The sequence below is a fragment of the Myotis davidii genome, unplaced genomic scaffold (genome assembly GCF_000327345.1).
Source record: "Myotis davidii unplaced genomic scaffold, ASM32734v1 scaffold161, whole genome shotgun sequence".
Taxonomy (NCBI): Eukaryota; Metazoa; Chordata; class Mammalia; order Chiroptera; family Vespertilionidae; genus Myotis; species Myotis davidii.
In genome coordinates, this window is record NW_006291567.1 from 799,896 (window position 1) to 815,814 (window position 15,919).

Below are 15,919 nucleotides of genomic sequence, written 5' to 3' on the forward strand. Positions count from 1 at the left end.
AGGAGTTCTGTAGGGCAGTGGCTTGGTCAGATTGGCACTTTGGAGAGATAACTGGGGAGGTACCGGGCATTGTGGAGTGGAGATCGGAGAGGAAGTAGCTGGGAGAGTTGCCAGCCATGGGACTTTGTGGTTGATGACTAATTGGCCAGGCACCAGGAACTTCTAGTAGCTCTTGGAAAGGGGCAGATGGACCCACCTCATGCTCAGTCTTTGAGTTGGGCCGCCCTAGCCTGGTTTGGCAGCAGAACTGACAGACAAGCCAAGTTTCCTTTCAAAGAAAACTCCTTTGTGTATTATGGAAAGCAAAATGCTAGGAGTCAGCATTCAACTCTTGTTAATAGATAGGCTAAGGATATATAGATTATAAAAAGAAATTTATTTGGGAGATCATTGCTAAATACATTTACATATACTCATGAACATTATCATATATGTCTATATATCACATATACGTTTATTTATGTGTATATATATTCAGCAAGCTTGTCTTCATAATTAGTTTTAAATAAACTTTTAAATTTTCTAATAGTTTTAGATTTATAGAAAAGTTGTGAAGACACTGCAGTTTCCACATACCACACACTCAGTTTCCTCTATTGTTAACATCTCACATTAATATGGTACATTTGTCACAACTAATGAACCAGTCAATATTGATACATGATTATTAACTGAAGTCCATCTTTATTCAGATTTCCTTAGTTTTTACCTAATGTCCTTTTCCTGTTTCAAGATCCCATCCAGGATAACATGTCGCCCTGTCTCCTTAGGCTCCTCTTGGCTGTGACAGTTTCTCAGATTTGCCATATTCTTGGTAACCTTGGCAATTTTGAGGAGTTTTGCAGAATGTCCTTAAATTAGCATTTGTCTGATGTTTTTCTCATGATTATTAGACTGAAGTGATGAGTTTTGAGGAAAAAGACTACAGAGGTGAAGTGCCATTCTCATCACGTTATGTCAAGGGACCCTGGTATCAGGATGACTTCTCACTGTTGATGTTGACCTTGGTCACCTGGTTGAGGTAGTGTCTGTCAGGTTTCTCCACTGTAAAGTTGTTCTGTTTTTACCCCTCTTCTACATTCAACTCTTTTAAAAAATCTTTATTGTTCAAAGTATTAGATATGGCACCATTTTTTCCCCATTGACCCCTTCTAGCTTACCCCCGCCCCCTACCCCAGGCCTTCACTACCCTATTGTCTATGTCAGTGGTCGGCAAACTGCAGCTCTCGAGCCACATGCGGCTCTTTGGCCCCTTGAGTGTGGCTCTTCCACAAAATACCACGTGCGGGTGCGCAACGTACAGTGCGATTGGAATTTCATGGCCCATGCGCAGAAGTCGGTATTTTGTGGAAGAGCCACACTCAAGGGGCCAAAGAGCCACATGTGGCTCGTGAGCCACAGTTTGCGGACCACTGGTCTATGTCCATTGGTTATGCATATATGCATACAAGTTGATCTCTTACCTCCTACCCACCCATGCACCCCCACCTTCCCTCTGAGATTCGACAGTCTGTTCCATACTTCTATATCTCTGGATCTATTTTATTCATTAGTTTATTTTGTTCATTAGATTCCACATATGAGTGAGATCATGTGATACTTGTCTTTCTCCGACTGGCTTATTTTGCTTAGCATAATACTTCCAGGTCCCTCCATGCTGTCCAAATGATAAGAGATCCTTCTTTTGTAATGCTGCATAGTATTCCATGGCATAAATGTACCACAGCTTTTTAATCTACTCATCTACTGATGGACACTTGGGCTGTTTCCAGATCTTAGCTATTGTAAATTGTGCTGCTATGAATATAGGGGTGCAGAAATTCTTTTTGACTAGATTTGTTGCTTTAAAAAGAAATTACTGCGCATTTCTCATACTTAAGGAGTAGGGAGTTATGCTCACCTCCTTTAGGGAGAGTATCTACATAAATTATTTGGATTTCTTCTGCACAGGCAATTTGTTCTCTCTCATTCTAATTAGATTTTGATAGGATGATTTCTTATCTGTTCTTTAAATTCCAAATGCTAATTCTGTAGCACTTGTATCACACTTGCCATTACTGCCTGGTGACTTCTCCCACATTTGTTTTCTTCTGTGTTATATAAACAGGTCAATACCTTAGTTACCCAAGCAGATTGCAAATTTTCTTGAGGACTGGGACAGCATCTTATTCAAAGCCCCTTACAGAATTGGATACAGTGCAAGCAGTTAATAAATAAGGAATAACTGATTTTTAAGTGAGTTTAATTTAAAAATGTAAAAATTAACCACAATTAATAACTGAAATAGATCATTAGAGTCAAAGTATATAAGAAACGTGGTAAGGCTACTATTGACGTAATATCTTGATTTGTGAGCCATTCTGAATTTGTACTAGTGGCTAATAGGGTACTTATTGTGTGCCTGGCACTTTTATAAGCACTTTACATATATTACGTATTTAAGCTTCCAGACAACCCTATACGCTGGTGCTATTATCTCCATATTATACTAGTAGATAAGGAAACAGAGGTGCAGAGGTTAAATAAATTGTTCAGTATCACACAACTAGGAAGTGGCCCAGCTAGAATTTTGATCTCAGACTCTCTCGCTCTAGTATTTGCTGCCTTAACCACTGGCTTCAACTTATTGAAGTGGTGCTTAAAATGGTATCTCAATTGAAGAAAAAACAAGATTGCTATTTAAACATTTCATTGCAATCTGTTAGGATACTATTGATGGCATGGCTGGCAACAATCTTTCTGTATTTTGCCTAGGGGAAGTGTTTCTATAAAGCCACGACTGTTTTTCCTTCATTTTTTTCTTTTTTGAATGAAATTATTTTTGTGTAGTACAACTACTTTTATTTCTTTAAAATACAGGCATTTTCACAATGGATATATATACAAACCGTATTCTAGATATATCTCACTCCCCAATCATATTATCTTTTGAAATATAGTGGGCTTTTTATTTTCTCTCTGACATTTTTAAACAGAAGTGGTTGCTAGGTCCTGCCAAATAAATACTCCTTCAGTGAGTTCCTTGTCCAAATGGTCACACCTGTGGGTCCCAGGAGGCAGCCTAGATTCCTGCAGTAACGTAGGCGAGGGAGGAGGACTTCTCTCGAAGCCACCCAAGCCATGAATTGGCCCTGGCTTCCTGAACCATAAACAAATGTGAGCTTTGTTCTTCCCATTGCTCATTTGGTCCCAAGTATGACTCAGGGTTAGGCTGGGTCCTTCAGACTCCGTGCCTTTGGCTGTTGGAAGGAAGTGGGAGGTTCCAGTGTAGTTCTGGGACTTTTTCAAACTGAAGAGAGGAGGCTGACTGCATGATGGGAGAAGAGGTATTTCTTTTGCTTTTAGAGATGTAGTAAATACCCTTAACCTTGTATCTTGCCTATACTATTTTGTAATAAGACTTGTAATGGGTTTGCATTGGTGGGTTAAAATGAAGTGTATGCCAGCTGGGATTCCTCACGGAGGGGGAAGTAACCTAAATGTGGAAGATTATTTTCTAAAGTCAAATGTTGCACTGGAACTATTTAGCTGTTTTAATCCCCCCCCCACCCCTTTGCTCAATTCGGCCATTAATTTTTACAGATGTTTCCAATTTCTCAGTGTTGTGGGTTTTCATGTGCTCACACTGCCGAGAGTAATTTAGATGGGCAGTTTGTACAAGCAGTAACTGTTACACCATGTCACTGAGATGTTTAGCAATTACAGATGTTAGTGCAGTAAACAAATCCAGCTTGCTCTTTAGGTTCCACACAGAGCAAGCCAGTTATCGGACATTTCAGTTTTGGGGGGCATGGACAATTGGAGTTTTCCTTGTGAATGGATAAGTTGTGTGTAGTGACATCTGGATGCTGTTGAACTGTTGTTCATATAGATAAAGATATTTGGCTAATTTTGTAGTAGTGAGCATTTACATTCCTTTGCTCATATACAGAGTAAAGACACTAAATTATTTTATTTTCTAAAAGTTTGCTAGTAATAAATAAGTGGTCTTTTCTCCCTGTGAGTTGCTCATATTTGTCTTCCTAAAAGCAGAAGTCTGTCATTTTCCAAACACAAAATAAAATTCCCTAAATAAACCACATGATAAGTGAGGCTTACAGTGCATCATATGTCTTCCATATTCTTGTCCCTTGTTGAAAAAAAATTTAAAGGAGAGAGTTGATGAGATATATGTCTTTTCCCGTTGGCTTTCACTTATAATATATTTAAGATTTTAAAAAAAGGAAAATAGCATGACAAAAGGAAACACATTATTTTAACACATTAAGAGTAGGAGAACTTCTTGAAAAGCTTTTCTAGTGGTGTCTGTTGCTTGCCTAGAAAGATGTGAGTACATGGAGCAGTTGGCTAAAATAAAAAATATATATTCATCTGCAGGCCTGAGAGAATATTCCTATTGAAAGGTAGCTTCAATTTGCTGTTATTATTATTTATTGCTATTGCTGGGTGTCATCATTCTGAGTTCTGAAAGGTACAAATCAGCAAACTTCTTTTCTATTTCTTTTTTTAGAGAGGGAAGGAGGGAGAGAGAGAGAGATTTGTTGTTCACTTAGTTATGCATTTATTGGTTGCTGCTTGTATGTGCCCTGACTGGAGATCTCACCCACAACCTTGGTGTATTGGAGTGATGCTCTAACCAACTGAGCTACCCAGCCAGGACTTGAAAATCAGAAATCAGAATTAGATATTTATATTCCAAATTCAGATGGCGACTCTGGGAAATGAGTGAAAGCCTGATTGATTGTAAGATGTGAACTATGGAAAAGTCTCAATGATAGCATTGGGCTCTCTCTGAGGAGCCTCCGTAGCTCGTTTATGCTGGGGCCTGGAGATAGGACAGGAAAGGTAGCTCCTGGGACCCTTAAAGTTTTTTGGACCTGTAAACTACTCATTGTACTGTTGAGTGATCCCTGAACCCTTTGCTTGTTTGTTTCTCAAAATGGAAATAGCTATCTTACTTCTTTGATTACAGATCTTTGCAATAATTATTCTAATATTAAAAACTCAAAGTTAAAGTATATGAGTAAATAAATAGAAATTTATCTTAATCCTATTATCCAGTAATAACCATAATTAACATTTTATATATATTCTTCCAGACTTTTATCTGATCAAGAAAGTGCATGTAGCACACGTCTCTCTTTTTTGTTGTTGTTATTCCTCACCCAAGGATATTTTTTTCCGTGATTTTTTTAGAGAGTGGAAGGGAGAGATGGGAGAGAAAGAGAGAGAGAGAAAGAGAGAGAGAGAAAGAGAGAGAGAGAGAGAGAGAGAGAGAGAGAGAGAGAGAGAGAGAACATCGAGTCAGAGAGACATATCAATTGGTTGCCTCCCACACATGCCCCGACTGGGGCCAGGAACAAACCTGCAACTCACATACATACCCTTGACCGAGAATTTAATCTTCAACCCTTCGTTAGCACAGGTTGGCACTCTATCCACTGAGTATACCAGCCAGGGCACACATGTCCTTCCTTATACAATAATGAGGTCATATTAACTGTCCAGTTTTTAAAACTTAAGATATTATGGGTCCCTTTTCTGTCAGATAGCTACATGGTCATCCATTGTAGAGATAAATCACCATTTATTTAACCAATTCCCATCTGACTACTATTTAGATTGCTTCCACATTTTTTTGATGGCCCCTATGGGGACCCACATTTTTATTATTAAAAACATTCTTGTATATGCATCATGGTACCTTCCCTGATTGTTTCCTTAGGCTGAATTTTTAAGAGGGGAATTTCCAGGTTAAAGGTTGACTTAATTCTGGTTGTTTTGTTTTTAATGAAAATAACCCAAGTATATGGTTAAAAAAAATTCCAACATAACAAAACTAAAAATTTCACAATGCCACATTTAGCTTTACTTCTCGGTGGAAATCCCCATACAAGCTTTCTATATACTCCTCTAGAAATGTAGAATATTTTTAACATGGTAAAATATACATAATGTAATATTATTTTATCCAATTTACTTGCATGATTCAGTGGTATTAAATATATCCACATTGTTGCCAAAACCGGTTTGGCTCAGTGGATGGAGCGTCAGCCTGCGGACTGAAAGGTCCCGGGTTCGATTCTGATCAAGGGCATGTACCTTGGTTGCGGGCACATCCCCAGTAGGGGATGTGCGGGAGGCAGCTGATCGATGTTTCTCTCTCATCGATGTTTCTAACTCTCTATCTCTCTCCCTTCCTCTCTGTAAAAAAATCAATAAAATATATTAAAAATATATATATCCACATTGTTGTACAACCATATCACCATACAACTCCAGAACTTTTTCATCTTCCCAAATTGAAACTCTTATCCATTAAACATGAACTCTCCATGCCCCTTACAACCACCATTTTACTTTCTGCCTCTATGAATTCTATTACTCTAGATACCTAATATAAGTAGAGTCATAAAATATTTTTCCTTTGTGTCTGGCTTGTTTCACTTAGCATAATGCCTTCAAGGTTCATCCATGTTGTAGCATGTGTCAGAATTTCCTTGCTATTTAAGGCTGAATAATATCCATTGTATGTATATATCAGAATTTGTTTATCCATTTCTCTATTTATAGACAGGTTATTTCTACTTTTTTGCTGCTATGAATATGCTACAATGAACATCAACATACTGATACCTGTTTGAGTTCAGCTTTTAATTCTTTTGGGTATATCCCCAGAAGTAGGATTGCTGGATAACATGGTAATTCTATTTTTAAGTTTTTGAGGAACCACCATACTATTTTCCACAGTGACTGCCACCATTTTATAACCCACCAGTGCTGCATAAGGGTTCCAGTTTATCCACATCCTTGGCAACACTTGTCATTTTCTGTGTTGCTTTTAAAAAAAAATAGCCATCTTAATGGGTGTTAAGTGGTATCTCATTGCAGTTTGAATTGATGTTAATGTGTGTTCATGTTGCCTATCACTAAGAGAAAAGGATATTATTTTTCTCCATCTTTGAATTATGAGTTGAGGACAAGGTATTTGGGATACTCATTAGCTAGCAGACCAACTATACAATCCCACCTGATTGCAAATTGCTTAAAGGAAGGACTATGTTCCCCTGTTCCCCCAGCCCCTAAAGAGAAGATGAGTGGAAGCCAAGAGGTTTAATGGTGACCAGGACTGCTGCTTCTCACATTGCCCTACCAAAAGTTTTGTGAAGAGTAGATTCAAAACAACTTTTGAGAAAAGATTATTTTCTCTTTTGTGCTATTGTTAATTCTAAGTGATAATTCTTGATTCATTTTACATAGTGAGCAAAGTCAGTTTTATGATTGATTTTTTTCTCCTCAGCTTCTGCTCTAGAATTTCTTAGGGGCAGGAAATAAAAGTCATTCATTTTGCACATTATTTGCTGAATCAATTGAATTGATATTCTTCACTGTGGTGGACTGAAGTATTTATAAGTATTTCATAGTGGCTCTCTTTTGTTCTCATATTAGTAATTCCTAATATTTATAATCCTAAAGTTTGGTTCCTGAATTTCAAGGTTTTAAATTTTTTGTGTGGCCATTAATATGATGATGCTTATGAACCTAGCTTGCCTTTTTCTTGCTGATATTCTCAGTGGTTATAAAATGGTATTCTAGACAACTGAGTTTCAGTGGGATGGATTAAGTTTAATGCTCTATGAAAACCAGCTAATTTAAAACTAGCTATCCAGCTTACTTTTTGCATGGTGGAGTATCTTTGCTTACATTTAAAGAATGTAGATCACAGAGATCGTTCAGTCAATCAGCAACCTGTTAATGTGCTTTGTGTGGCAATGGAGGCCATTTCAAAGGTACAAAGGGACAGCCTTACTCTCAAGTCAGGCCTTAATGTTGGAGGTCAGATCGCAAATAAATGTATACCCATAGTGCTCTAGAAACAAATGAAAGCATAAGTGCATTAACCCCTACTTATATTTCTAGTAGAGATTTCTCTTTCTAAACCTGGGCTATAAAATGAACAATTCACACATTTAGAAGTATTCTGGGATTACCTTGAAAACCACTTCTTTATCAAAAGGCCATTGTATCCCTGGCCAGGTGGTTCAGTTGGTTGGAGTGTTGTCTCTCTCTCTCTCTCTCTCTCTCTCTTGGCCAGGGCACATACCTAGGTTGAGGGTTTGATCCCTGACACACACACACACACACACACACACACACACAAATGTCGCAGGTTTGTTTCCTGGTCAGGGCACATACCTAGGTTATGGGGTCAATCCCCAGTCAGGGTGTGAAGGGGAGGCAGCCAATTGATGTTTCTCTTTCACATTTCTCTCTCACTTTCTCTCTAAACATACCCTTGGGTGAGGATTTTTTTAAAAGGGCCATTGTTAAGCCATTTCATGGATGGCCTGTGACTCAGGAGTACACCTCAATTAAATTTATTCTTAAACCATTTGGAATAGAATAGGCAATGTTTAGAAAACTGGAGGCAGATATTTGGAGTCTCTGTCATTTAGAAGCTGTATTCTGGTTTTGCTCATTTAAGATGAGGAAGTTAGAAGTGGTAAAGGTAGATTTACTGCCTCATTTTCTTTTTTAACTTGCTAAGCATTTTCATCCACCACTGATTTTAATATGCTTTGCTTCATTTGTTTTGGTAGCATCTGCTCAGTCTGTTCTTTTAATTTTGACTTCTTAGTTGGGTTCTCATTTTCTCTCTCTACTAGAAGCAGCTTTTCTGAAACTTCTTGGGTACCTTTTCTAGGCTATTAAGAAAGTTGATAATAAGAGCAATAATGATGCAAAGTGTCAAGATTTTAGATCCTAGAGTAACTAAAATTTGTCCTCTTGGTACAGTGCTTAGTACTATCTAGATCAGCCGTGGGCAAACTACGCGGGCCGAATCCGGCCCATTTGAAATGAATAAAACTAAAAAAAAAAAAGATCGTACCCTTTTATGTAATGATGTTTACTTTGAATTTATATTAGTTCACACAAACACTCCATCCATGCTTTTGTTCCGGCCCTCCGGTCCAGTTTAAGAACCCATTGTGGCCCTTGAGTCAAAAAGTTTGTCCACCCCTGATCTAGATACTGCATTGGGAGAGCTGGACGCATTTATGCCTTATATGTCTAATATTAAATTTAGTTTCTTTTGCTTGAAACCCCAGGATCCCATCCACATTCAGGACTTGTTAGTAGCAGATAAAGTAAGACTCATTCATAATTTAGAATCCTATTTTTTCAAGTGATGGGAATAGAAATACTGTCTTTGTTGTGTTTATTCAGAAGAGGCTGGAACATTAAGAATCTGGTAACTCTATGCCCACTATGTAAGTAATCTGCCTAAGCAGTACATGTCACATTGTCTATTTACAATATAAAGGTGAGCAGAATGTATTTGATGGGTGAGTTTTCTCTGCTTTCTAGTTGAAGGTTATGGGATCTCTGACGTTTTGGTGTAATTCTTTATTTGTTGCCCAAGAGTTCAAACAACTCCAGGTTTTTCCACTGAGAGTCTTTACTCATAGGTTATTAGACAGGAGAGGGGAAAATTGATCCAGATAAGATATAATAAGGGGTCTTGAGAAAGTTAATGAGAGGCCAAAAAGATACACTGGGTAAGGGAAAGAATCACTGGTTCCAAGTGCTAAAAATGGATTTATATGGCCACAGAGCCATACTTGTGAGTGTAGCCCAACCATGACCTTAGTCTAGAAACTGTATGAAATGAAGATACTAATGTAGGTTGATTGTTTAATCATGAAAATGAATGCCTAGAAAGAGGTTGGGGCATCCTAAGAGGTGATGACAAAAGGCAGTGAATGGAGATGAGCATGAAACTAGAAATCAGGAGCTTAGAGAAATGATGGTCATTGAGGCAAAGAGATAAGGCTAAGCAGAATTCAGGAGGAAATGAAGAATTATATGGGGTTTGATGGTTGACTGTCCTCTGATCCCACTGATGGTTGACAAAAGGGAAGCCCCCTTTAACTTGAGGCATGTTGATCAGGTTGGGCATAAGAAAGAAGTAGCCAATATTGAAAATCTTCCTTGTCCTATGGTGGGAAGGATTTGGAAATGTTTCACTGGAGTCCCTGTAGAATTGTATGGATAACCATCTGAAACCAATCTATCAGAAATATATTAAGTATAATAACTTGGGAGTAGGGAATAGGTTATAAACTCCAGAAGTACTATTTCTGGTCTTTGTCTTCCTTTGTCACCATCTTCCACGAAGCTGTATTTTCCCCTGTGCAGAGCCTATAGCGAGTCTTTGTAGAAGGCACAAAGAGGAATGCTGCTCTCTGCAACTCACAAGTGGCGAGCATTGAAATGAACGTTCACCATTGTAATTGAAAAGAACAAGGAATTTCTCAAGACCAGAAAATGCATCAACTATTTTAGTGTGCACATTGTCTATCACCCCCCATAAAAAAAGAAAATATACCTTTTAAAAATGATATAACCACAAAAACTGTCATTTAATAAAAGCACATGGTTAAAATAGGTGATTTCATGTTTTTATATTTTTGAACAAGGGTTTTCTTTGTTTCTGTTTTGTGTGGTTTTGTATCTTTGTGTATGTTACAGAGAAAGGAGAAGAGAATGGGGAACTATTTTAGTCCAGGAAAATAAGAGCACGCAATATGAGTAATGAAAGACATATCTATCATTGTTATATGGTAAGGATCTAATTTGCCTAAAGCTCATCGGGCATCCTAAAGAGAATTTACAGCCTTAAAAGAACCTTTTTCCTCCTGAGACTTGCTACCAAACTGAAATTATAATGAATGAATTATAACTTCATTGAAGTGAACTTTTCCCCAGCGCACAAAAAAATTATTTGATAAAATGATTCCTTTTAAAAGTGCATTTATTCAGTTCGTCCACACTCCAAATTTGAATCCCATTTAAAAAAGTCAGGCTTGATTTTTGAAAGGCAGCAAAATCAAAGTATGTTCACGTTAAATGCAGACGGTTGTCAAATAGCTGAGAAAGGAAAGCAACTGTGATAATCTGTGTGATTTTAAGATTATGATATATTTGCATAGTTCCAAGAGCAGGGGGAAAAAGAAAACCTCAAAATTTTTGGGGCCTGGTTTATATCATGTTTGTTTTTTTATCCCATTTGAGAAACTGTAATAATCACTTTGGTTTGTGTTTAAAATGAGTTTTCACTTGTGAGGAACTGGAGAACTGCTGGAAAACTGAGAACAATTAAGCTGTGGATCCTATGCCAATACTTCTTTAAGTACTGGGAAATGGAGGATTCTATAAGTATTGTCTTTGATCATACATGAAAAATGGTTACAAAATAAACAACTATTTTTAGTCCCTTTCACACATATGAATAGGAATCCATGGGTTGAATTAAAAGAGCAGGAAATATATTTCTTGACTGAGCAAACATTTGATAAAATATATGAATACTTGATTTGGGAAAACATTAATTGGAAATGATTTATATCATCTACTTAGTCACTGAGGATGTGAGCTGATGAATAAATGAAGGGTGATGATAAATGGCAGGCATTGCTCTATATGGGTGGTGTCTTGTGAGTTATTGTCATGACTCATTTTACATCTGATGTTCTTAGCATCCTGCTAATGACTTGGAAAAGGAAATGTAATGACACAGTAATGAAAGCTGCATGTACTTGGAGTGGTGAACACACAATACTATATACAGATGATGTATTATAAAACTATACCCCTGAAACCTATATACTTTTATTAACCAATGTCACCCCAATAAATCCAATAAAAACTCATAAAAAAAGAGCTGCATGTGATTTCTAGTTAGGAGGTGTTGCCAATCAAGTCAGCCTTATGAAAAGACATCAGTAACGTGGAGAGATTGGTCATCCCTTCCAGTTATGTTGTGTATGTTATTTTCTTAAAACTATTTTTTTCTGATTATAAAAATAATGGCAGGTTTCTAGAAACACAGAAAGTAGGAAAATATAAAAGAAATAAAAGGCACTGTAATTTAATCACCCTGGAGCAAACACTGTTGACTTAAAAAAAATTTTATTGATTGATGAGAGAGGGGGAGAGAGAGAGAGAGAGAGAAACATGCATGATGAGAGAGAATCATTGATTGGCTGCCTCCTGCACGCCCCCTCCTTGTTTCACTTGTATGCATTCATTGGTTGATTCTTATATGTACCCTGACCAGGGATGAAACCCATAACTTTGGCGTATTTGGATGATGCTCTAAACAACCGAGCAGCCCAACCAGGGCTCTGTTGACTTTTTTTGTATTTGCTTTCAGTCCTTTTGCCATATATTTTTAGCTGGATGAGATCATACCACACACATAATTTTTTTCACACACTAATTTTGTATCTTTTCCACTTAGCATTATATAAAATTTCCCATGTCAATACAAACTTTTAGTAAACATCTTTAAAAGCTGCAGAATGTTAAGTTTTAAGGCTTGAGATACCTAGAGGTTCTGGGAAAACTGGAATTTGGTGGTTGTATTGACTCCGTCAACATTATGTTCAAATCTTCCATATTATAGCTGAGAACACAACACTTTCTTGAAAACAGAAAAAAAATGTAGGAAAGTGGTTTTGGCTCATGGGCTGAGTAGTGGTGGGCATTCCACAAAGGTTTGTTGAATTCAGTGTACTACCTATAGGATCTGAACAGGATTCCAGTTGTCCCGTTCTTGCTGATGTTGAAAGAAACCTTTAAGAGCAGCCTTTGGCAGGAAGCCTGGCTGCTTCCAGGTAGAGGACTGTGAATTCAGCTTTTCACGTCCAAGCGTCTGTCAGTTATTTCCACCAGTGCCTTTAGAAATCTCTACCACATGAGTTTAAGGTCTTATTTGGCCCCTGGTTCTTAACTGCTTTGGGAGGAGTATCTGTTTGACCTTAGCAATTTAGGATTTCTTCATCCATTATTGAGTGGATGCCAAGCTTTATAAAGGATGGCTTGGGGTGATTTTCTATGGTGGTGTGTTTGCTCCTAAGCATCAGAATTCTCAATAAAAGGCTTTCTGTTCTCTGACAACAGGCCATTTTCCCCTGACACACGCCTTGCTGTTTTTCCATCGTTAACAGTGATAACAGTTTGGATGCGGCCAGAAGCAGTTGACATGGGCTCGTACTTGAGGGGCTTCTGGAACAGTCTTCTAGCCACTCACTCTAGGGTGCCACCTTAACCGAAACTTTATTGACCTGAAAGCTCGGTGGGTTGTCTGCTCTGGCCCTCTTCATTTCTCCTGTTTTCTTTGTTCTGTCTGCTTTTCCTCCCAGGCAATGACTATATTGTGATGGCTCTTGCTTTTGTTCTTTATTCATTTTTCAGAATTATCACTTTCCTCTGAGCTGGTCTCTGCTGTGTGACTGTCTTAGAAAAGTTGCTTCACACTCTGCAGTCCCCAAGCAAAAGGAATGGGGCAGTTAACCTGCTGTTTTAAAAAGCTGTTGTAATCAAAACAGTCATTCTTTGTAACTAGATTTATAAAGAGGCATTATGATGATTGATTTTTTTTATTTGGTAAAATTCAATAATATTAATAATGGCTAAGCACTTTGTATATATTTTCCCATGAAATCCTCCTAGAAAATCTATGAGGTACATATTATTATCTCAATTTCAGACAATGAAACTGAAGTATAGAGAGGTTAAATAACTTTTCCAAGATCAAATAGCTGGTAAAATCTGTGTGTCTTAGAGAGGATTCCTACTTAATACTAATTCACTCTTACTGCTAAATGATATCATAAAAGGGGAGATAAGGTTATTTGTTCCATTGTTATATCCCTAGTACCAAGAAAATGCATTGCACACAGTACTTTTGCCATAAATCTAAACATTTTTTATGAATATTGAATTTATTGTGGCTGGAGTAAATTATGAATATTAGTAATATTAATATAGGGCTCAACCCCCCTGCAGTTTTGCTTTCTGTGGTTTTAATTACCTGTGGTCAGATGCAGTCTGAAAATATCTACATCCTTCACCTCACTTCATCTCATCACATAGGCATTATATCATCTTACATCATCACAAGAAGAGGGGTAAAAACACTATAATAAGGTATTTTGAGAGAGAGAGAGAGACCATTCACGTAACTTTTATTACAGTATATTCTTATAATTATTCTATTTTATTATTAATTATTGTTGTTAATCTCTTCCTATGCCTAATTTATAAATAAAATTTTATCATAGATATGTATGTGTAGGAAAAACATAGTATATGTAGGATTTGGTACTGTTTGCGTTTCCAGCATCCACTGAGGGTCTTGAAATTTCTTTCGGGGAAGAAATTTCCCATTTTTGTTTCTAGGCTAAGATATTTTTGGAGACATATTTGACTAAAGTATTTACTTTAAATTTGTCAGATTAGAAAGATGCTTTTTCATATGTCAGGGGTTTCTTATGTGTCTCTGTTTTTTTAAAAAATATTTTTGTTTTCAAATAGTAGATTGGTGTTTTAACAGTAAGCTAACTGTTCAAAACTACCACAGGCCTACTATTTTTTCACTGAATGCCATAACAGCAGTGCCAGAGCACTGATAAACACACTACTATGATCCTTCACATGCAGATTGATTCTCTACAGTGCTTCCCTGAGCCCCTGCATCTGGCTCGTTTGCCTTTCTGGTCAGGGTCTGAACTTAATGTTCTTCTTTGCACACCATTGGCTTTCAATCCATATATAGAATGCATATATGTACACTCAAGAACCTAACAGAGTTTGGGGTATTTTCCATCCATATTAAAACCAATCCACAATTGCCAATTTATCCCTGAAGTGACTGTGAAGTATGGATGCGTCCACAGTCTAAATATATTTCTTAGTTTCACTGCCTCAGCTGTATTATTTTGTCAACCTCTTAATTATCTTCTTGATTTTTGTATATCTTTTCTTCTTTTCTCCTCCCAGTGCCACCAGCTCATTGGTCTTAATGTCACAAATTTGATCATGCTACACCTCTACTTATTACCAGTTATCTTTTTTTTAATATTTTATTAATTTTTTACAGAGAGGAAGGGAGAGAGATAGAAAGTTAGAAACATCGATGAGAGAGAAACATCGATCAGCTGCCTCCTGCACATCTCCTACTGGGGATGTGCCTGCAACCCAGGTACATGCCCTTCACCGGAATCGAACCTGGGACCTTTCAGTCCGCAAGCCGACGCTCTATCCACTGAGCCAAACTGGTTTCGGCTACCAGTTATCTTTAAGTTAAAGCGCAAACTATAACATTAGCCCCAGCTTACCCTGCTGGCCATCTGGCCCAAGCCAGTCTCCCTCCCTTTACCCCAGACTATGATCCCCACCACCACCCCATTCTGTGCTAAAAAAACAACAACATTCCTTGCACAAATTCTCACCTTTGCTCCTGCTTTTGTTTAGCTAGGATACCCTTTCCACCATTCTCTATCTGGCCAATTCCTACCCATCTTTCAGAATTTAAGTCAAGCCTCGTCATTGCTATAAGGCTTATTTTCCATGTAGAATTAATGGTTCCTTTTTTCCTCTTCTGTACACATCTTGAGTATAGTGTTTTCCCCTTTGCACTACATTGCTCTGTTAATCGGTCTAACTCTGCTGCTAAATGTTGAACTCATTAAAGATCCAGAATTCTGCCCATCTAATCTTTGTATGCCCAGCCTCCAGCATAGATCATGGCTCATGGTAGTTCCAGAAAATAATTCTGGAAGGAAGGGAAGGGAAGGGAAGGGAGGGGAGGGGAGAGGAGGGAAGGGAAGGGGGGGCTCAGTTTCCCCATCGGTGACATCTCAATTGGAAGAATGAGGGGTTTCCAGCCCAGGGCCCCTGGGTCTGCACACCCGGGAGGGAGGCAGCGGGGTGGGGCCAGGGACTGAGAATTGCTCCTGCGGTTTCACCAAAGGAGCCACAGGGGAGCGTCCCCCGCAGGCGGTGGGCTGTCAGGGGCCCCAGCCTGGCCGCCTGCTCTCCTGTGCACCTGCCGCTCACAGGCGAGGCTTGA

The 15,919-nt window shown here is 38.2% G+C and overlaps 1 protein-coding gene across 6 annotated transcripts in view; it reads left to right on the top strand.

The window, feature by feature from the left end:
* Positions 1 to 15,919, top strand: part of SH3KBP1 (SH3-domain kinase binding protein 1) — a 241,804-nt gene that overhangs the window by 119,344 nt on the left and 106,541 nt on the right. The window contains exon 1 of one of the 6 annotated variants that reach the window (XM_006765120.2): positions 3,180 to 3,326. The exons of the other annotated variants lie outside the window; for them this stretch is intronic. Within the exon in view, the coding sequence (XP_006765183.1) occupies positions 3,312 to 3,326 (15 nt within the window). The 5' untranslated portion in view covers positions 3,180 to 3,311. Of the gene's footprint in view, positions 1 to 3,179; positions 3,327 to 15,919 lie in introns of those variants that run through there. 6 annotated transcript variants of the gene reach the window in all.